The sequence below is a fragment of the Vicugna pacos genome, chromosome 34 (genome assembly GCF_048564905.1).
Source record: "Vicugna pacos chromosome 34, VicPac4, whole genome shotgun sequence".
NCBI classification, from domain to species: Eukaryota; Metazoa; Chordata; class Mammalia; order Artiodactyla; family Camelidae; genus Vicugna; species Vicugna pacos.
Genome location: NC_133020.1, coordinates 14,548,999 through 14,572,108, shown reverse-complemented (window position 1 = coordinate 14,572,108; position 23,110 = coordinate 14,548,999). Strand labels below are relative to the sequence as shown.

The following is a 23,110-nucleotide window of genomic DNA, read 5'->3' as shown; positions in this document are numbered from 1 at the left end:
CGCTGATGTGGTCTTGCTTGCACAGGTGAAGCTTGTCCATACGAAGCTACATCTGCAGAGAATGATGTTTAATCCCATTGTATGTTTCCAATATAACCCCAGGGCTGGGAGTGATGGCAGGCCTGCAACCTGATTTGCCCCAGGACTTTTGCAATGAGTCATGCCCAAGATCGCTGCCTCCCAAGCACACAGGGCAGCCATAGCATGGCTTGTCCCAGCATTTGTGTGGATCCAGTCGCTAAATTAACCCAAACAATTGTAACCGAGATAAGCTTTTTCTGTGGATGGAATTGGGGAGGGGAAGTGATGTCCAAAATCTTTCTTTCAGGCCTCAAATTTCCTTTGCTAGACTCCCTGGTTGACATGGAGACGTTTATTAAAACTGATTGTGTTATTAAAACTGCACTGTCAAAATGTCATTGAAGAACAATACTTTTCTCAGTGCTTAAATCAAATGCCATTTAGATAATAAGTATAGAAAATAAATGTGGATATTTAAAGATAATAATGGTAGTTAACATTTATTGGAAACTGACTAGGTACTGTTCCAAGTACAATTTGACAAGTATTATCACACAACCAATAAGAAATTAAAATGTAGTTTTTGCAAATGGCTAGTATTTGCAAAAAGTAACATGGGTGCAATTTGAAACTGCAAACTGATCAAACTTCAGCTTTGATTGTAAACACTTATGCATAGATATTTTGTAGTGCTGCTCCAGATGTCCCAGACATGGCGAGGTTCTTGTGAACAAAACACCTGAAATGGAAGCATGTGATTAATAAGAGCATTTTGCTAAGAGCTGATGTGCCAGGACAGACGATATTGACAGTAACCACACAGACATGAATAAAGGGATTACTGGTTCAACAGGCCTTTCCAGGTCTTGTATAAAAACCTCTGAAAATGAAACTTCTTGGGGTCGTTCCATCGAAACTGCCGCTGAACCTGCTGGTCAGTTTTCTTCCTGTTAGGGGCGTGTACTCAAGTTCAGTGTGGTAGCTATGCACTACAGTGTTGGATGCTTGTGGCTGAGTAAACAGGTCTGGGTAGCAATGGCTCTAAGTGTCAGAAAACTATTCAAAATGATAACCCTTTGTGGATGATTTGTTTTGAACGTTGTTGCCTGAGCTTTTGTGTAGGAAACACTGTCAATTGTTGGATTTTCATTCTTTCTAACTTCTCTGTAGTTTCGACATTGTTGACTACCCAGTTCTTAAAACACTCTTCTTTCTTGGATTCTGTGACATCTTTCTTATATGTCTCTCTGTTTAGCTTCCTTGACCATTTTCTTCCTCCTCTATTCCTAAACTTCTGACCAGGCTGCCAGCCCTCCCACTTCCATCGTATATTCTGATCCTTCAGTCCATTCCCAGTGTTTCACCAGTCCTGGGTTGGATGTTGGTGTGAATGAAACCAGTGCTAAAGGATTCTCTTGAGTCAGTTTGGACTTGTTGAGTATTAGATGAGATGAAAACAAAGGTGAAGATCACTGACTGAGTAAAGCAGATACAGGGAGCATGTGCAAAAAATGAAAATCCGAGTTGTTTCTTCCCACCCTGATCCCTCTCACTGGAGTGCTATGCTTTGATTCCAGCCCAGTGTAGACTTGCACTTATCTAGAGGTTCAAGAGCAATCTCTTTGTGTCTCTTACACAGACTTATCACATGACACCTTTTATTAGAGATATTTGTGCCTCCTCCAAGGCTCTGAAGGACAGAAACAGCATCTCAGATATCATTAAGCCTGCCTACAGTGTCTCTCCAGCTCCTGCCCCAGGAGATGGGATGTAACATTTGTGGAATGAATGGATAATGAACAGGCATCTTCATCCTCATGGATATATGGGCATTGCTTCTCAGCACATCTAAAGCTGAACATGTCCTGCTTCTCCTCTACAAAACTGGCCCAGTTTCACAACCTTTCTCCTTCTGTCCAAGGCTGCATTAGTTGCCTACCTTGGGAACTCATTGTCTCCAAATCTTCCCCTTCCGTATTTCTCTGATAGAACTTTGCCAAGGTCTATCCTTCCTATTAAATGTCTCTCCAGTACATTTTGATCCATTTCGCTGCTACCATAACCCACGGAGGCTTTTACTCTCTGACATTTGCAACAAGCGTCAAACCGGTTTTCCCGATTCCAAGTTCTTTCTGCTCAAATTCGTGCTATATTACATCCTTGATTCATTTACATGAGTCACAGGTTTCTTCCTATTCCAATCTGATGGAACATAACCTGATGTAAAACTTGACTCTGAATTCGAGTACACATCCCAGAGAAGGGCTGAGTTCCTGTGACATTTGTTATAGTTTAGTAGTGGATTGTGATGGGTGATATTATGAAGGGCTAAGATGAACTTAATCCTGTGGTTTTCCTGAAAAAATAATGAAGTAGTTTATGGACTTTACAAAAAAAGCCAAATCTGGAAGAACAGGTCCGAGGGTGAGGGTGGGGAGAGCCTTGGGATGCAGGGGAGATGGAAAGCAGAGGGTCAGCAGCTGGCAGAGGCAGGGTCGGGCCATCACTAGTGAATATCCTCCGTGAAGCCACCGGCCACGTGGTTCTGAGTGACCTGGGGGGAAGGATCAGACCCTCCCGCACCAGCAAAACAAACTGTTGGCAGGACCTCCGATGGTGAGAAACAGGAGCAGAGAGGAAAGGTAGCTCTATGTTGAACTTGACGTCTCACCTCCATAGGCTCTTAAACCTGTGCAGCTGGTGTGAAAAATGCAGGCCCAGCCCTAGCTCAGCACTGTTTTAGAGCTGAATCATAAATCTCCGGTGCTGACGATGAAATTCTCAACCTCTGAAAGCTTTCTTCCCCAGGGAGGCCTCCTTTTAAATGCAGGTTATCCAAAGAGGAGAAGACTTCCGAGGGCCCTGGGGTACCCGTCCCACCTCTCCAGGGTGGCCAGTTCTCTAAGCTTCGTCTTGAAGTTGCTAACGCACATTTACCTCTCAGAACAGGACTGGGGGACATCATTTCTCTCGATGTGCAGGGGCTGTTAAGAGAGGTTTTTCCTTCGTGTACTACCGTCAAATTGGACCCGTCCCCACACCGCTGCCTTACACGTGGAAGGCTGCTGAGCTGCTTCTGTCCTCACCAGGGAGGAGCAATGTTGGCCCAGGGTCATAACCTCTTCCAGAAGCTCAATTTAGTTTACGCCGTCCTTTACACACAAGCATGTGACCTTTCCCCATCACAACTGCTGCTTTAGCTCACTCCCTCCCATATGCACTACACTCCTCCAGACACACAGACACTCATCCATGCAACAAAATATTTATTTGATTTTTTTAATCAGACTTTTTTTTTTAAATGGAGGTACTGGGGATTGAACCCAGGACCTTGTGCATGCTAAGCATGCACTCTACCGCTGAGCTATTATCTCCCCCCAGAAAACATTTATTAAGTGCCTGCTATTTGTGAGGTATATTTCTAGGCACTGAGGCTAGGGGAGTGAACAAAAACAGTCAAATATCTGGGCTCTCATGGAGTTTGTACTCTAGTGCTGACGGGGAGCACAGACATAAAGAAAGAAAGAAATGTCTGGTTTGTGAGGTGGTGTGTATATGTTTCTGATTGCTGCTGTAACAGATTATTGCAAATTTAGTGGCTTAAAAGAACACACACTTTCTTACAGCCAGAAGTCTGATGTGGGTCTTGCTGGGCTAACATAAAGCAGTTGACGGGGCTATAATCCTATCTGGGGTATCTCAGGAAGGATGCGTTTTCTTGCCTTTTCCACCACTAGGGGTGGCTGCATTCCTCAGCTTGCGACCCTCCTATTCCCTCTTCAAAGCCTGCAGTGATGAGTTGAGTCCTTCCCCTTGCACCACTCTGACCTTCCACTTTGAGGACCCTTGTGGTTATATTGGGCCCACCTGGACGACCCGTGGTACTTTTCCTATTTTAAGGTCAGCTAATTGGCACCCTTAATGCCATCTGTAATGGAATTCCCCTCTGCCATGTAACATAACGTTCTCACAGATTCTGGGGACTAGGATGTGGACCTCTTTGGGGTCATTATTCAGCTTACCGTATGGTGGTAAGTGCCGTGAAGGAAAACAAAGCAAGGAGAGGGGAGAGTTGCAGGGGATGGAGGCAGTGGCATGGGTTGCAAGGCCTTGATGACAAAGTGACATTTGAGTGAAGACCTGAAGTTGGTGTGGGAGAGAGTCAGGAGGGTATCATGCCACGAGCAGGCAACAGAAAGGACAAGGACTCTGAGGCAGACGCATGCCCAGTGCGCTTGAGGAACAGCAAGCAGCCGGGCGCGGCTGGAGTGGAGCAGGGGAGGGGAGTGCCGTGGGTGGTGAGTTCAGAGGGGCGTTGGGGCCAGCGTGTGTAGGGCTTCACAGACGGTTGTAAGGACTTTGATTTTACTCCGAGTGAGACGGGAAGTCATTGGAAGGTTTTGAGCAGAGCAGTGATCTGATCAGACTGATATTTTAAAAGGTCCACTTTGCTGCTATACTGAGAATTCCCAGTCAAGGGATATGTGTAGAGGCAAGACGCCTACTTAGGAGGCAGGAAGACCAGTTAAGAGGTAACTGCAGTAATGCAGGTGACAGCTGTTGGCAGCTCGGATTGGAGAAAAGTAATCAGATTCCAGATAGATTATGAAGGTGGACCAGCAGGACTTGTTGATGGATTGGCTGTGGGAGGGGAGAGAGAGAGAGTTTTGGCCTGAGTAATTTAGAAGGATGACCCTGCTATTTCCTCCCATGAGGAGGACTGGGAGACTCGAGTTTTGGAGGAGTATAAACAGGAATTCAGTTTTTTTTTTGTTTTTTTAATGGAGGTACCAGGGATTGAACCCAGGATCTCGTGCATGCTAAGCACACACTATACCGCCCCAGGAGTTCAGTTTTAGGATGTCAAGTTTGAGCTGCCTGACAAATCCGGGAGTGATGGATGGTTAGACAGTTGAATGTGCAAGTCTGAGCTCCAGGAAGGAGCTAGGGAGAGCTAGAAACTTGAGGATCCTTAGCAAATAGGAGGTGTTTCAAGCCGTGAGACTGGATGTGACCACTAAGGGAATGGGTGGCGAATAGAGCAGTCTGGCCTCAGCCCTGGTCCTCCGACATCTAGAGTGAGGAGCGGGTGGGGGTGAGGGGGGCTCACTGGCAAGACAGGAGAAACACCAGGTGTCTGTGGTGTCTTGGAAGCCAAGAGGAAAGGAGTTTTCAGGGAGGACAGAGCCAATTCATGTGCTTCTGTTGGAAAGCATGGCTGCAAGATGCTGTGTTTTATGCTTATTATTTCATTGTGGCAATGGCGCCTGGATTGCCAAGGAATTTCATAACACCTCCATTTGTAACGATTGGTTTTCTAAAAAATTGTGTACGCAATTAAAAAAACCCAACATTGTATGAAAGGAATATGAAACAACCAGGAAATCAGGAAATGAGTCAAAGCTGCCTTTCCTTCATTACCCACCCTACAATATGAAGTGAGCTTGGAACTCGTGCCTCTGTGGTTTGTAAGGATTGTAACAGAACATCTGAATTTCCTGCTTGTTGTTCACTTCAGGTTAAACCCATTTCTTACATATTTTATTTACATCTCAGAACATCTTTGACCTCTTCACCGTAATTCTCAACCTGAGACATCAGATTTTTTCAGGTACTGGACATTAAAAAAATCTCTTATTCTAAAGTCCCAAGGATGACAGTGAACCAAGGGGTTCAGACTAATGTTTCAGGGGCCAAATGGCAGGTTTGGTAGAGAAGGTGGCTTTACTGCCAGACTGAGGTGCTCCTGGCCACTGCCTGTGGGTGGTGCCCCCCGTTGGAGGAGGGGCTGGCTGCAGCCCACCTTCTTAAATGGCCCCAGTCCGAGGTCAGCTTCACCATCCCCCCACCCCAGCCCAGATTCAGGAATTCCCTGTGATTCATATAATTAGCAAACAAATAGGTTCTGGGGATTTATTCATGCCAGGCCCACTCTGAGGAGACTAGTCTGCAAACCATTCTCATTTATTCATTGAACAAGGATTTGCTGAAGGCGTATCCTGGGCTAGGCAGTAGCACGGATGTGGCAACTTCTCTCGCAGTGCTGAGTCAGCTGGGAAATCAGACAATAAGAAAGCTCATTCTGGACTACGGTGGCAGTGATGGAGAGGCAGGAGAAGTGGAGGGACTTGAGGTAAATGTGAGGAGCCGCGTCTACAGGACTTGCTGGTGTGGAGGCTGCAGGAAAGAAAGAGGTGAGATGAAGAGATGGAGAGAGAAACAAGCAAGTGTGGGGGAGAAAACCAGACACTCATGTCTTAATGTTCCTTGGAAGATGAGGCCAAGTTGAGACTCAAAACTAATTATCCAAGGAAGGGGCACCCTTTGGGGTGTGTAACTGCACAGGAGACAGAACAGTTTGGCTTAAACTAACTGAAAAATTTAAGGGTGTATTACATTTCCATCTCCTGTTACCATTCTAGGGAAAACACAGCGGCAGTAATAACATGGGGGTAAGCCAGCCTGCTGGGGTGAGGTCTCTGTTTCTACAATAACCATTACCTTCTGAACACGCCCTTGCTCCTCTATCCTTCCACGTAATTGCCTCTCCCCCGTTGTTTTCCAGCTATGTAAAGGTTCCACCAAGTTTCTACTTGCTCAAGCCAAAAACCTAGGAATCATCGACACATCCTTGACCTTCAGCCTCGGTTTTAAATCAGTCATGAGGATTTCTCTAACCTCTACATACCCTTGAACTTTATCCAGTTCTCTCCAATCCCAGTGCTCCCATCTGGTCCCAAATACCATCGTCTTTTGCTTGAACAACTGCTAACCGACCTTCCTGCTTCCCTCTCCCTCCCCCAGTCTGTTCTTCACTGCAGCCAGTGGAGTGCTGTTTTCAAAAGCATCCCTGATGAAATCCCTCGAAGGTTTCCCATTGACCTTGGAGTAAAGTCCCAAATCTCCAGGTCCTTTACATGACCTATAAGGTCCTAAATACTCAGGTCCCCAACTATGCCACGGGCTTCCTCCTCAAATGCCGTTTTATAATCTCTATAAGCTTCATTTGATTTTTTTTCCACTGTAAGGGTTAACCGGGAAGGTTCTTTCTCCCTACTCCCGACAAGGCCAGTAAGTGCTGCTCGTCTCCCAGGTCTCAGTTGAAAAGTCCCTTCCATGGGGAAAACGTCGATTCACAGAGAGAGGCGAGGTCATCCTATTATACCTGCTCCAGCATCTTGCTTTAGTCCTTTTTACCATGCATCCCACTTGTGATTAATTTTTGGGTCGGTCTGTCTCATTTGATTGTGAGGATTTCTTCATTTATTGTTATTTTTAAAACAGGCTCTACACCCCCCACCCCCTGACCCCAGGGCCGAAGCATAGATTTCTTGTTTACTTCTGGTTCCTAATGTCTCTCCTGCTATCTGCCATAGTGTTTGAGAATGTTTGTTGAATAAAAAAAAAAAATCACACAAATTTTCTGTATTTTTTAAAAAAGCTTTCCAAACTAAAGGCAAAAGGAAAGAAATCAACAAATAACCAGGACTAGTTACCTTTTTTTCCCTAGACACAAATTGGTTAGATAATGAAGTATTTTGTAGATCCACTCTCCCTTTCTCTGGATTCCATGCAGACTACCCACCTCTCTCTCTCCCCCCACCTCCATGATTACATCATCCTTGTCCTTTCTCCACTTGGACATACACATTTATAACAGACCCGAATTCATAAGTTACAGATAACTTTTTGACGGGTTAAATTTTGCATTGCTTCCTTCATGATGAAGATGGAGCAGTTAGAGTGAGCTTTCTTCAGAATAGCTTGCCACGTATGCAGCTTCTGGGAGCATCGTGAGCAGACACTGATTAAGAGCTAATTCTTCTTTGACTCGGTTCCATGGAACACTTGTCCCTAAGTTGAGCTCATTTTACTTTTGGTCCAGGAGATACCCCTACCCTCACATGCTGTCACCCAACAGAAGCCCGTGTCCCTGGCCTGTTGTAGGCTTCACTGTGGTCCTCACGCCCTCCCTCACCCATGCCACCCTACTTTTAGAGGCCCACAAAAAAGGTTTAATTTCTTTTAGAATCCAAAGAAAAAGATAAACTTTTAAGTCAAAGAAAATATTTTAATTGATAATACAAATAAATTTTCCCCCTTTTTTTAAGGGTGTGAGTAATTAGGTTTTCTTCCTTCCTTCCTTCCTTCCTTTCTTTTTCTTTCTTTCTTTCTTTCTTTCTTTCTTTCTTTCTTTCTTTCTTTCTTTCTTTCTTTCTTTCTTTCTTTCCTTCGTTCCTTCTTTCCTTCTTCCTCTCTTTCTTTCTCTTTTTTTTTTAACATTTTTTATTGATTTATAATCATTTTACAATGTTGTGTCAAATTCCAGTGTTTCTTTCTTTCTTAAATGGAGGTACTGGGGATTGATTAAACCCAGTACCTTGTGCATGCTAAGCATGTGCTCTACCACTGAGCTAGACCCTCCCTGCCTAATACATTTATCTTTATACAGATGCAGTCATACACTGTAATTTTTAATATATATTTTTGTGTGTATTTGGAGTAAGGGGCCCATGAATTCCTGTGAAAACCTTTCAGAGGGAGAGGGATAAATTAGGAGTTTGGGACTAACAGATGCACACTACTACATATAACATAGATACACAACAAGGACCTACTGTCTAGCACAGGGAACTATATTCAATATCTTGTAATAGCCTATAATGGAAAAGAATCTGAAAAAGAATGTATATGTGCATCACTGAATCACTCTGCTATACACCTGAAACTAACACAACACTGTAAATCAACTATACCTCAATTAAAAAATTAAAACCAAATACCAAAAACCAAAAAACCTTTTGGAGGGAGGTGGGGTCAGTCACTTCGACCTCTGCTTCTGGAGCCAGCGTATTGTTTCAGGCCTGCTTTCCCCACCTCATCATTTTGAGTGTTTATTTGGATTTCCTCTTTAAACTCCCTCATTGTTCTGAAAGTACAGGATATGACACGGTTCAGTTACTAGAATGGACTTCTATTATTTCCACCACCAGAATGTAAATATCCAAACCACTCCAGACCTGGCAGGGGTAGTCAAAAGCAGACAGTCCCCTCGGTGGGAACCTGCCTGTGCTCACCCTGTCGGACTGACGTGAATCCTGTCACCGAGCTGGGTGCTGGCACCAGGGGAAGTTTGAAAAAAGAGCCCATGTTGGAATTATCCCAGAATACACAGAAGAGCTTTTTGCTTGGCCAGAACGGACAGTTTGGTATTACAATAGCAGTTGGGTGGTTTAAATCAGTTTCCCTTTAGAGCAGCCTCAAAGCCCCAGAAATCTTACGTGTGATTTTTGTTTTCTTTCCTGTAACACATTTTAACAAAACTGGGCTAACTTTAAACCCTCTATTATATACAGTTTTAAAGTCCTCCCAATTGTTTCCATCTGGGTCTCCTTTCCAGGCCTCTTCGCTCTGCTTCTCTGAACTTTCCCATCGAGTCTTCACCTTCTCCCAGCACTTAAAAAAAAAACTTTAAAAAAAAAGATTTTTCTATTTATTTATGTTTAGCAGAGGTACTGGTGATTGAACCCAGGACCTCGTGCATGCTAAGCATGAGCTATACCTTCCCCCACTATGTATATATTATCTTTTATCCCCAGATCCCCAATTCCCAGTTTTTTCCCAATTCTTCTTCCCCTGCAGGCAACCATTCTAAAATGTCTAAAGCGGATCTTTCTGTTTGTATGTGTTCCAGCAGAAAGTGGTATCTTGTGGGCATATATTTCTTTTTTTTTAACATTTTTTATTGATTTATAATCATTTTACATTGTGGGTATATATTTCAAAGGTACGTGATGATGTATTTTATGCTTTTCTCATTCAGCACCAGGTTTTTGAGACCTAGCCATATGGTCATGGGCATGCTTGTCCACACCACGCACATATTTTAATTAGCCACTCCCCCAGTGGTGGACACCAGGTTGTCTCCATCTCCCCACCTCCAGAATAACACTGCATTGGACACCCTGGCACCACAGCAGAACCTGCATCCTGGGCCACAGGCGTGTGCTTGCTGGGCACAGAGCATGCAAGATGCTCAACTGGCCTCAGTAGTGGCAGACTGCCATCCAGAACAGCCTCACCGGCTACACTGCCTCAGGGCCTTTGTGCTTGCTGTTCCCTCAGTCTGAAATAATTATCCCCTGGGCTCTTGAAGGAACTTTTATTCTGCTTACTAGTGAGGTCTCAGCTTAAACATCACGACTTCAGAGATGCCTTCCCCGGTCTTGCTGTTATCCCCACAAACCACTTTCCCAGGTTGCTGGCCATCATTTTGATTTCCCTTTGTTACATCATTGCACTTTCCACAGAGTGAAATGATCTGGGATCACTTACTATCTGTCTTCTCACGAGGGCAAGGTTTGCTGTCCTGTTCACTAGGCACTTAGCATAGCCCTATGATAGGCTCTCAACAAATATTATTGAATAAAGGAATGAAATAATAATTATAATAAATAAATAGTACTGTGATAGGAACATGTTCAAAATTCTATGGTCAGAAGAGCGAGAAACATAGCAGTTGTGAGAGGTGGGGAAAGCTTTTTAAAAGAGACCGAAAGGGCAGACAGGAGGCCCTGGTCATCGGGCCCTTTTGCACTCGTCTCAGTTCCACAAATCCAAACACCTATCTCCATCACTAACTTTTCACTGCTTTTCCACGATGCAGGCTGATGCAAATCTCGGCAAGCCCGCAGGGGGGCGCGCACAACCCGCAGACTGGGGAAGAATTTTAAAAAACTACATTTCCCAGCGTTCCGCGCGCCGCCGACCCACTTCCGGAGCCCGCGGACAGCATGGCGGCGTTGGAGGAGCACGGTTCACCGGCTGAAGCGGCCCAGACGGCGGTAGGGGAGGAGGAAACGAAAACATTTAAAGACCTGGTAAGAATGGATGACGCTGGCCTGCCTTTGTACTGCATGGACCAGGCGCGGGCAGAGTCCGGTTGCCTTCGACCGCGGCTGCCGGTGTGCAGAGGCAGCCGGGGCCTAGCTCTGGTGCTCCCCCGCCACCCCGGCTTTCCGAAGCTCGGGTTTCGGACGTGCACCCTCAGCTCTGGGTTTGGGTCGTGGAAGGGCTGCCGGTCCGCGAGAGCCCCCGGTTGCCCTTTTCAACTCCACCAAGGTGGCAGGCAACGTTGTGTCTGTCCAGAATGTTGCATGTGGTGCGAATCGGCTTTTAGTGTATCTGGGACTTGGGTTCGGGTGAATAGGGTTTGAATTCCGACACAGTCGCTGACCAGAGGCGCGTTGTTTTTGTCCCTTACTTTCCACATCTGTAAATTGGGGATAACTGTAAGGACCTCATAGTACTGTGAGGATTAAATGAAGTAACGCAGGGAAAGAACTTGGCTTTTCCCTGGTGAGTGGAAAAGGGATCGGTAAGTCTTGATGTCTCAGTACTTACAGTAAAGGAGAAGACTGAGTAGCCTCACGTTAAATACCTTGTGAATCAAAGAGGGATGTGCATGTCTCCTGCAAGGCGGCTCTGACAGTCGTGTACTTATGAGGCAGGCGGTTTTTGTGTATTGTTCTTTGTTAAAGTGCATTTTTCCAAATTCTAAGGGTGTGACAGATGTGTTGTGTGAAGCCTGTGACCAGCTGGGATGGACAAAGCCCACCAAGATCCAGATTGAAGCTATTCCTTTGGCCTTACAAGGTAGGTTGAAATTAAATATGCGATCTGGTACAGATTCAGTATAAAGTTGCACATACTCAATTAAGTACTTACTACTTTTTGAGTGCTATTGCTCACATAGGTCAAGCGAAATAAAAATATGTTCGTGAAAGATATTCGTGAAGTTTGTGGCTTACTGTCTTTTGGAAAATAATCCTCCAGTTTTCCTGAGCTTCCTGTAAGGGGGTTTGTTGTCTGCAGCAGATGCCAACTTTAAGGAAGCACTGGATTAAAGTGTACTAATAGGAAACTTGTTAGAAATTATGAATCAGTAAGTGCAGATTTATGTAAGGGTATCTGGAAGGCATGTTAGTATCTAGAGGAGTTGAGCTTTTTCACAGTGGGACAGATGTATCACATTTGCAGAAGAGTGGTTAGCCTGTTGGTTGATGACTAGTGGGATGGACTTTCATAGGAGTCGAGGTAAAACCTTGTTCTTAAGATTCCCAAAGCCCACTTTCTAGGATTAGAGTGGGTGGTAACAGAGACCCAGCAGTGTTAGTTACCTGGAATTTATTAAGATCTTCAGAGAAAGTGAAGGTAATCTTAGCTACATTACTATAAGAAGAGGGTGACATTTTGGGGGTCCCTCATCCCTTTGAGAGTCAAATAAAATTATTTTTTCCCATAAAATGTGTAAATATATCTATATATAAAACTTGATTCCTTTAAAAACATTGGGGAACCCCCCCCCCTCAAGACAAACAAAAAAAAAACCCAGCCTGACTCCTTACCCTGAATTCCTCTTCCACAAGTCCCGGGTTAGGAACTGAGTGCATTTGGTTTGGAGAAGAGGAGGGTTAAGGGGTGGAATATGATAATTGGCTTTAGTGATTTGAAGAGCTGTCATGTGAAAAAGGAATTAGACTTACTCTGTGAAATTCCATTTGCTTCCATAAATAGGTACTGAGTATTTGATATAACTGTAAGGCACTGAGAGGTAAGATTCTGCCCTCTCCAACAGCTTACAGTCTAGTAAGATTATTATAGTAAATTTATTCGAAGGTGGTCAGAGACATAAAGTTACATTTGAAGTCTTCTGAGAGAGCAGAATAGAGTACTTCTAATTGGAATGGAATGGAGAAATTTATTTCATTTTACTTTTTGGCTAGGAATATTTAAAATGAACCTTGGAGACCGAATAGGATTTAGACATTCAGATGTGATGGGAGGGGAGGACTTTCTAGGCATAGGGAACAGCATGAAGAAAGGCCAAGGAGGCTGGAAAGCCTGGGTGTGTGTGGAGACCTGTGGAGTTCTTAAAAGAGAGGCTAGAAAAGATTAGCAACGCGAATGGGGCCAGATTGTACAGGACTCGAATGCTGGGTAAAGGAATTCGGCCTTTGTTCCATACAGTGGAGTGCTTATGGAAGATTGTTTTAGCAGGAGAATGAAATTCTTAGAGTTGTATTCATGGACGATTAATCTCATAGCTGTGTAAGTTTAGAGACGGGGGACTAGGAGATCATTTAGGAAATCATTGCAATAATTTTGGCAATAAATAATGGGTAGGGTAGTGGTAGTGAGAATGAAAAAGAGAAAATGATAGAAAAAGAATCATAAAGTTACACCCAGTTTGTTAAGAGGAAGGCAAGGGGTGGGGAAGCATGAGATGACTGCAGGGTTTCTAGCCTCTTTTTAGGACATGTTACTGGTGTACCACTGATGTAAAAAGGAAACTCAGGAGGGAAAAATAATTTTAGGAAAGGTTAGTTCAGCTGGAAATAATTTCAAATATCAGAGTAGACCAACACAGTTGGAACAAAGGGATTCGAGCTTGATGAAGATGCCAGAGCTGGATATAGACACCAGATCCAAAGAGTTTGTTGCTGAAACTGTGAAAAAGGGTAAGGTTGTCAGATGAGGTCAAGGGATGACAGGGAGGAGACGTGGAGACCCAGGAGAGGGTTGAAAATGATGAGAGAACAGTTTCACACAAATCAGGCTACATCTGGGAAAGGGCGTTTACTGTAGGGTTAACCTCTGGGTGAGGAAGCCTCGGCAGTCCTGCAGTCAGGCAACAACGTGAGCGTCACTGTGGAGGTCATTAGTCAACAGGAAGCCTTCCCGCCGGGTGCTGTCCTAGCCCTCGGCTACCTTGTGGGCAGCTGCCAGCCTGGAGGCCATGTCTTGGCTTGGGAATTAATTTCCAGATCTTCTCAGTTAATGGCCTGCTTGGCGTGGGGACCCACTGTTAAGGAATTACTTCTGGCATCTTCCCTCCGAAAGAGCAGTGTAAACGGTGTGCTCTGAAGCTCCTTGGCTCCTCCTTATGCCATCAGGCCTGGAGTTTATCTTCCTAAAGAGTAACACTGGTCATGATAATCTCTGCTTAAAATCCTTCAGTTCCTCTCTCTTGTAGGAAGGCATCCAAACTCCTTAGCGAGGCTCTGACTCTCCTCATTCTCCTTTTTTTCCCCTTTGACTTCTGTGTTCCAGCCACATTGTACTTCTCAGTCTCCCTACTCATGCTACGTTCTTCAAGGCCTCCATCCTCTTTCCTTATACAAGACTGTCTTTCCTTGCCTTCTTTGCTTAGTTCCAGATTTAATTCACTCATCACCTCTGTTACCCTCCCCTGACTCCTCTGGGCAGTAAGTTACTCCCTCCTTTGTGTTCTCACTGTACCTTGCGGGGGACCTGTGTTAAAACTTTTGTCGTATTACAACATACTTGTGTATTTCACCACTGGATTTTGAACTTATTTAGGGCAGAGACCATGTTTTCTGTCTAGTTAATCTTCCTCTCCCTCAGTAATTCATTTTATTTATTCATGGTCTACTTTGTGCCCACCATTGAGTCATTGTGGAATAATGTGGAAATGACACAGGGAGCATTTTTTTTTTGCTATTAGTTGTTTTCTTTGTCTTCTAGGTCGTGATATCATTGGGCTGGCGGAAACTGGCTCTGGGAAGACAGGGGCCTTTGCTTTGCCCATTCTGAATGCGCTGCTGGAGACGCCCCAGCGTTTGTTTGCCTTAGTTCTCACCCCGACTCGGGAGCTGGCCTTTCAGATCTCAGAGCAGTTTGAAGCCCTGGGGTCTTCCATTGGGGTGCAGACTGGTAAGTGTCTGAGAGGAAAGGAATTTTCAGAGTTTCTTCACAGATTGAGAATGAGGGTGAAGGGAGTGATATTAACACGAGTTCATTGACCTAAAGACCTGATTTGGTATTTTAGCTTTGGGGAGAGTCATAATTGTAAGGGAAGAAAAATTAAAGTAGAAATCTGGCATTGGCTTTAAAAGATGTTCAGTGAACTATGGAAAAATTAAGGATCTCTTTTCAATGTTCTTTTTATTTCTGTAGCTGTGATTGTAGGTGGAATTGATTCAATGTCCCAATCTCTAGCCCTGGCGAAAAAACCGCATGTAGTAATAGGTGAGTAACTGACGACGGTAAAAGACCCCGGGGGTGATGAATTGGAGGACACCTGCCGATGCTGGGTGCGACTTATTTGTGTGGAATGAGTTCACAGAAAGGATTTTTATAACCCTGTTTGATTTGTTTTAATTTCTGAAATTCTAATTAGGAGAGGGTGGTAACTTTCTTTCTGTCCTTTTTTTTAAACATTGTCCTCTCTCCTAAACGTTTCTTGGTAGCAACTCCTGGTCGCCTGATCGACCACTTGGAAAATACAAAAGGTTTCAATTTAAGAGCCCTCAAGTACTTGGTCATGGACGAAGCAGACCGAATACTGAATATGGACTTTGAGACAGAGGTGAGCTCTCGCTGTCTTTCCTCCTCTTGGGGCATCTCAAATGTCCTGTTTCAGAACCGGGTTCACGGCACATCTGCCTGTGCGGAGCACTTAACCGTTGTCTTTTTTTTTTTTTTTTTTTAATGTGACATCTCTGCTGCTTTTCCCATGCTTGATGCCCTTTGCACTGTCAGGTCCTCAGCATCCTCTTTAGAGTAGAGTCTGACTCTGATTCCAGAGATGAGAAATATCAAAACAGATTTTCTCTTCCAGTCCCCTTAAAATGTCTTTACTTTCTTCGATGACTCACTCATCATAGTTGATTAATGCTTATTCTTGACTTTCTCTTAAGTTCGCTCTGCTCTGCTGATTTAAACTGTTCCTTCCTCTGACGGCATTATCTTTTTGATAGCATCTGAGATGGTATCAAATAGTAAATACCAGTATATTTTAGCTGAACTGAATCAAAGTTTTGAGTCCCCAAGTCCCCACAGAGATGTATTTCGTTTGTTACTCTCAATCTCCTGCACAAAGCCTTTGCGGTTGTCCAGTCTTAATGTTTTATTGGTACCCTGTGCTCTTGGTGCCTTAGGTTGACAAGATCCTCAAAGTGATTCCCCGCGATCGGAAAACGTTTCTCTTCTCTGCTACCATGACCAAGAAGGTGAGATTTTCTAGGGCTTCCCTTTTTTTCTTTATAAGAATTGATAAGTAGAAACAGTAATAGTAACAATAATAAAAATAGAACATTTAGGAATCAGTGTACTATTCTAGGTTTTCTCTCTTCAGGTGCAGAAACTCCAGCGAGCAGCGCTGAAGAATCCTGTGAAATGTGCCGTTTCCTCTAAATACCAGACGGTTGAGAAGCTACAGCAGTATTACCTTTTTATTCCTTCTAAATTCAAGGTGAAGTGCTCACGCTGATCATTCCAGAGTCTCTGCCTCTCCCTCTCCTTCTTAACCAAAGTATCTGAAAATGTGTCAACCCTTGATTAAGAGCTGTGCTACAGATTGGAGCCCGTTCTGTTTGTTTTAGTATGTGGACTGTTCTTACATTTATCATTGATAAAGTCAAACATTCCGGGGATTCACAACATATCAAACCACAGTAATGAAATTATGATATAATTCCTTCCTAACCCCATCCTTGGGGCGGCTTTTCTTTTGTCTGCTTATTGTGTGGCTTTTTTCTGGGCAAGGTACCCTAGTTTTGTGCTTTGATGTAAGGTTTTTTTGTATCTGCTGAGTACAGATCTCCTTGCATTTGGCTTCAGGCCATATGTGAGACCTACGGTTTGCAGGGATGACAGTGCTGGTTAAGGAGGGTGAAGCTGGCAGCTGGGGGTCTGGATAAGTGAGAAGCAACTGTAGGCTTAGTCTCTTACCTAATTTGTATGCCCAGGACTCCACCCTTCCCCCATGTTTGATTACATGTATTGTTTTGGCTTTCTGACTTAGGATACGTACCTGGTTTATATTCTAAATGAACTGGCTGGAAACTCCTTTATGATATTCTGCAGCACCTGTAACAACACTCAGAGGACAGCGTTGCTACTCCGGAATCTTGGGTTCACTGCCATCCCCCTCCATGGACAGATGAGTCAGGTAACTCTTCTTTAGCATTGCCGGTGGTGAACTGGGGGCGTGAGAAAAATAACCTTATAGCAGGAGATTTCTGCAGTAGCATCACCTGACATTAATGCATCTTCCCATAGTTGTTCTGATTTTATGCTGCTTCCTCCTTTCAGGATAGCAGGAGGCTCAGATTAGAACTGTCCACAGGTAGTTGTCTGGTATGGAAGCTGCTGAGTTAGTTTATTCAGGGAATAGTGATTCCTTGGTCTCTAAAGGCATTGAATGAATTATTTCTCAATTAATTTTCTGTCGTGTTAAATTATCTCTGTTTCATGTTGCTGTTTTCTAGCTTTAGTCTTAAATCTTTGTTGTTGTTGTTGCTTCCATGTTTCCTTTTAACCTGTGAAGCCCAGTTCAGACTTAGGGAGAAACATCCTTTTAAAAATTTCTGTCTTGGTTTTTGTATTTAGTGTGCCTAGTGTGTGTGTCTTGGATTCCAAGATTTCTTAGTTTTTCAAGATTAAAATTCTTTTCGTTTCTTCTTTTTCATCGTCTCAGAGCAAGCGCCTAGGCTCCCTTAATAAGTTTAAGGCAAAGGCTCGTTCCATTCTTCTAGCAACTGATGTGGCAAGCCGGGGTTTGGACATACCTCATGTGGATGTGGTTGTGAACTTTGACATTCCCACTCATTCCAAGGTGAGTCCAACGCTGACCTGACCTCCTAGCCCCAGCGTGTATTTCTGGTCTGTCTTTCTTCCTTTCTTTTCCTTCCTTCCTTTTTTCAATTGAAATATAATTGGCCTGTAACATTATATTAGTTTCAGGTTTAAAATGTAATGATTCAGTATTTGTGTATACTGTGAAATGGTCGCAGTAAGTCTAGTTAACAGCCATCACCATATATAGTTAGAAACATTTTTTTTTTCTTGTGATGAGAACTTCTAAGATCTATTTCTCTTAGCAACTTTCAAATATGCAGTACAGTATTATTAACTACAGTCACTATGTTGTATGTTACACCCCCATGACCTACTAATTTTGTAACTGAAATTTGTACCTTTTGACCTCCTCCACCCATTTCTCTCACACATACGCACGCGTGCACACACACATACACACACACACACTCTCTCTCTCTCCCTCATACACTCTCATACTCTCATCCCTGCACCTGGCAACCACCAGAGCTGTTCTCTATATCTGAGTCTGAGCTCAGTTGTTCTCGTTGTGGATTCCACGTATAGGTGAGATCTTGGTATTTATCTTTGACTTACTTCACTTAGCCTCACACCCTCAAGGTCCACTAATGCTGTCATGAGTGGGAAGATTTCATTCTTTTTTTTTTAATGGCTGAATAGTATTTCATTGTATCCAAAATGTATTCCTTAATGGAATGTTTTCTATGTTTCCTTAGTTACAATATTGGGGTTTTTTTTCAGGGGGGGTTAGTCCTTGATTAGTTAAGTATCAAAAATTGGGAAAGATCTTGATTTGTTCATTCTCATCATCTTGTACGTGCCTGAGGACATGATGTCAGTGAATGTGAATGAAGGAGCGGGGGAGGGGTGTCGGACGCTCACAGTTGGAGGAGCAGACGCACCACATGCTGACCTCTGTCAGTCTAGTTGATGAGAAGTGGCGGCGTGCAGCCCTCAATGCAGCCCAGGGTTTCTCAGCCCCAGCACCGTTAACACCTCAGGCCGGGAATCCTTTGTTGTGGGGCTGTCCTTTGCATTGTAGGATGCTTAGCAGCATTACTGGCCTCTGTGCACGGGTGACATTGTGACAACCCAGTACGTTTTCAGACTTCCCAAATGCCCCTGGGAAGGACAGCCCCATTTCCCTGCCCCTGAGAGCAGCTGGTGTCTCTTGGCTGTGTTAAACTCCTGTGGACAAGGTGCTGTCTCTCCTGATTTTCACACTAACTCTGTGAGTTTGGGCGTGTGTTTGTACCCCGTTTTACAGAGAGAAACCAAGGTTGAGAGAGGTCATGTGACCTGCAGACAGTTGTGCAGCTGGGAGACGGTGGGCGCAGAGCGGTGACCCAGGCCTGCCTTAGGCCCAGTGCTGCCTTCCTTTACACCATCTGTCTGTAACCACGTAGATGTGCTTTGTAGGTTTGTTTTCTATGAAAGAAAAGAAAAGCGGTCATCAATTCTGTGCCGTGAGGAGAATAAAAAAGTGAAGTAGATTTACCTCAACAAATCGCCCTGTCCGTTTCTCCTTTTTCCAGCACAAATCTGTTTCCTTTCCAAGACTTGTGGTAAGACTTCGCATGCATGGTTTTTAATTTATATTCCATCTACCTCAAGTTTACTTACCCTTTTTGTTCCAGGATTACATCCATCGAGTAGGTCGAACAGCTCGGGCTGGGCGCTCTGGGAAGGCCATCACCTTTGTCACCCAGTAAGTGACTGGACGTTAGGGCAAAGCAATGTAGGGAACAGAGCGGAACTTCGGAGCAGTCTGACTTGGAACCTGGCTTCACCACTTACTAGAACAGTCACTTACCTCCCCTCATCCTGTGTGCATCGTTTGTGAAACAAATAATAATGCCTGCCTAGCAGGGTTTTAGTGAAGACTGAACAGACATACACAGAAGCATGTACTGTCCCGTGGGTGTGGAGTGAAGTAGTTGGCATGTAGAAGCACACAGGAAAACCCTGTTATTTCACCTGCTCGAGCCAAAGAGCAGTGACCTTTCCCTCAACTCAAAGTAATAGAATAACTATTATGATTTTGTTTTTTAAAGGAACAAATTGTTATGTGCCCAGGGCTTTCCTGGGAGTAAGGGATACATGGGTTGCTTTTCTGCTGGGCTGTGCGCAGGAGGTTGCTCTTTAACAGTACTCTGAAAAGGAATCATAGATGGGTACTGTTTAAAGCTGTGGCTCCTGTCGCGTCAGGCTTGGAGTAGATAGGTGTGTGTGCCCTGCCGGCCGGAGCCATGCCAGCTTTCCTTCCTCAGATACGATGTGGAGCTTTTCCAGCGCATAGAACACTTGATTGGGAAGAAACTGCCTGTTTTCCCAACTCAGGATGACGAGGTTATGATGCTGACGGAACGTGTGACTGAAGCCCAAAGGTTTGCCCGAATGGTACGCATCGCCTTTCCTCTCTAGCTTCTAGGCAAATGGTACCAACCACGTGCAAGACACTTTATCGTGTTAATTCTCCTAATAAACTGTTATTTTATTCTAAATGTGAGGTAAGTGTACTAAAGCGTAGAGATTCTAGGCAGTTTGCTTTCGACCCTACAACTAAATGGTTGAATCAGGTTTGGACTCAGTCTGACCACAGTGGTCACGTTCCCAGCCACCGTTCATGTTTCACGTGTGCCAAGAAGCCCTTTGGACTTGAGATCAGAAGATGCGGCTATGAACTGTGAGCTTGGACAGAGTGTCTGATCTCTCAGAATCGGTTCCTCACCTGTAACTTGGGGATAATACTTGCGTTGCAAGGTTTTATGAGCACAGACAAGCTGATATAAATGGCACAGTTGCCAGCAGTAGCTATCGCAGTCGGAGTAGAGGTGAGAAGTTCTGCAGGAGCGCCCTGCACTGCTGCCGGCTCCCTGCAGTGCTTGCCAGACGCTTCACTGCCCACGGGGCTCTTTCTGAGAAGCTAAAGTGTGGATTTGTCTTTTTTTTCTGCCCACGTGGAATTCTTTGTTTGGTATTTTTGTTTATAAAAATATTACATGTGCATTGGGAAACATTTTTAGAAAATAGAGAAAAGATGAAAATAGTAAATGAAACACATAAACCACTCCCCCCATAGAAAACAGTTGGTAACAGTTAATTATTTTTCTTTCTTTAGCCATAATTAGACTTTTAACGTATATTGTTTTTCTTTTTCAACAAATATCAATTCACGTGATCGCTTTTTTTTCCCTCCACATTTTAACCTTATTCACAGTGCTTCATCTAGGCTGTCTCTTGGCACAGATTCGATTTAATTATCTTACTTTCCTAAACACCCGAGGCAGGAGTCATTTCTTAGAGTCATTGAAAGTTCCTTCTGAATCATCAAGGGAAATCAAATTATGACTTCTAGACTTTGCATTAGGTATATTTTATTGCTTTCCAATTTTTTGAAAATTGTTGGTCTGAGGAGAGTGAGTTCAGATTTTTAAAAACAGCATCACTTGCAGGTTTGGAAACCCTGTTATCTTCGATGCTGGCATCTTAGAATCCTCATGTGCTCACTTCTTAATGGCTACACAGAATTTTGTTACGAGCACATAACATGATTGACACTGATGTGTATTTATGCTTTTTCCAATTTTTTGTATTTTAACTAGTCCTGTGTTGAGCATCCTTGTATGTACAGCTTTGCACACTTGTCTTGTTTCCTTAGAGTAAACTCCTAGAAGCAGAATTGAGTTGTTAGGTGGAGGAGCTTACAGTTAAAATTCAAATTCATACAGGATGCCAGATTGCCCCCTGGAAAAGCTATAGCAGTTTACACTGTGAGTGACCGTATATATGAATGTCCCCACAGCTTGACTACTGGATGTTACCGTTCTCTCAAATCTTTGCTGGTCTGCCGTCTGAAAATAGTAGCTTATTGTTTAATTTTCATGTCTGATTACTAATAAGATTAACATTTTTGTACATTGGGATTTTGGTCATATTCCTTTGCTGACATGAGGTAGGGAGTTACTCAGCATTTGATTTTAAGGAGAGGAGACCAGGTTGTGACAGTCATTCATTTTCAGTCCCATCCTGTTTTCTTGCAGGAGTTACGGGAGCATGGGGAAAAGAAGAAACGCACGCGGGAGGATGCCGGGGACAATGACGATACGGAGGGTGCCATCGGTGTCAGGAACAAGGTGGCTGGAGGGAAAATGAAGAAGCGGAAAGGCCGTTAATTTCTTTTGTAAAGACTTGATTTCTGCTTTCTGTCCTGTGAAGAGAGTTGGAGGAGAGAATGGGACCCCTTCCAGCCGAGTTCCTCAGGCTGAAATCCAACAGAATTGTATCCAGAATCTGCTCAGCTCACCCAGGGCTCGTCCCCTTTCTGTGTGTGAGAGCATCGTTGCTGCAGCGCTGACGTCAAGACCGTGACTGTTCTCGACTTTGGTTCCTTGCTCCTGACATGAGTCAGGTGTGCTGCTCTGACACGTCACACAGACCTTTGCTTTTTTCAGCTGCAAGTCAAGGATGGGGTTGATGAAGCACTTGGCCTGTAATTGTACAAGTAAAGGAGCTTTTACATCTGTAAAATAGTGATACATAAGCAGCCTCAGCTTGTGTTTCATGAGACCTAATGGGAAATAATAAATTTATTATTTTTAAAAGATTCAGACTCCTTGAGGACCTTTTTCGGTGAAAGACTTTACAGATTTAACTAAGATCTTCCTAATAGGCAAGAAGCTGACAGGTGTGGGGAGGGTGTAGCTCAGCGGTAGAGTGCACGCTCAGCACGCACAAGGTCCCCGTTCAGTCCCCAGTACTCCCCTGAAAAAACAAACAACTAAATAAACCTAATTGCCTCTCCCTGCAAAAAAAAGAAAAAAAAGTGAAACTGACAATGCTGGTTTCATGGCAAAGTCATTGGTTGTCCTTAATTTAAGGTAAATGTTATAATTTTTAAAAAAAATGTGCAAAGGAACTAGAAGGTGGAAGTCCTGCTTAAAGGAAGTTGTGTTTTTCTTGGGGATGGAGCAAAATCTGTGAGTAGACTGCAGAGTCTCTTAGATCCTGAGTAGATTCACTTCCTTGGCTTCTTGGATCAATCAGGTGGTTAGAGGGAAAGACTGGTTTCTTATATGGACTCTTATCCCCAGGTAACTAGAGGAAGATCAGGAAGCGTCAGAGAGGGGGTAATTCCGAGACCCACTTGTCATTGGTGCCTGTTGGACGGTATGTCCTTTCTTTTGTCCCCATCTGTTGGGTGATGTAATTCAGGAGCTATAAAGCTGGGCCGTCAGCTCCCGGGGGAGAAGTCGGCATCTGGCACTGTAGGGACTGGGTGGGATGAGGGAGAGTTGATGGAAATCAACTTTCAGCTTCGCTGTCATGAACAGCCTTGTGCTCTGAGGGCTTTTACACCTAGAAGATGCCTAATTTTTTTTTAAGTTTTTTTGGGGGGGAGGGTAATTAGGTTTATTTATTTATTTTTAATGGAGGTACTGGGGAT

The 23,110-nt window shown here is 44.0% G+C and overlaps 1 protein-coding gene across 1 annotated transcript in view; it reads left to right on the top strand.

Moving 5' to 3' along the window:
• Positions 1–22,270, top strand: part of DDX47 (DEAD-box helicase 47) — a 63,031-nt gene extending 40,761 nt beyond the window's left edge. The window contains exons 2-13 of the mRNA XM_006199876.4: positions 10,688–10,901; positions 11,583–11,676; positions 14,569–14,757; positions 15,001–15,072; positions 15,294–15,412; positions 15,984–16,055; positions 16,181–16,297; positions 16,850–16,996; positions 17,525–17,662; positions 19,302–19,372; positions 19,935–20,064; positions 21,708–22,270. Coding sequence (XP_006199938.1) covers positions 10,815–10,901; positions 11,583–11,676; positions 14,569–14,757; positions 15,001–15,072; positions 15,294–15,412; positions 15,984–16,055; positions 16,181–16,297; positions 16,850–16,996; positions 17,525–17,662; positions 19,302–19,372; positions 19,935–20,064; positions 21,708–21,839 — 1,368 coding nt within the window. The 5' untranslated portion in view covers positions 10,688–10,814 and the 3' untranslated portion in view covers positions 21,840–22,270. The remainder of the gene's footprint in view (positions 1–10,687; positions 10,902–11,582; positions 11,677–14,568; positions 14,758–15,000; positions 15,073–15,293; positions 15,413–15,983; positions 16,056–16,180; positions 16,298–16,849; positions 16,997–17,524; positions 17,663–19,301; positions 19,373–19,934; positions 20,065–21,707) is intronic.
• Positions 22,271–23,110: the final 840 nt, after the last annotated feature.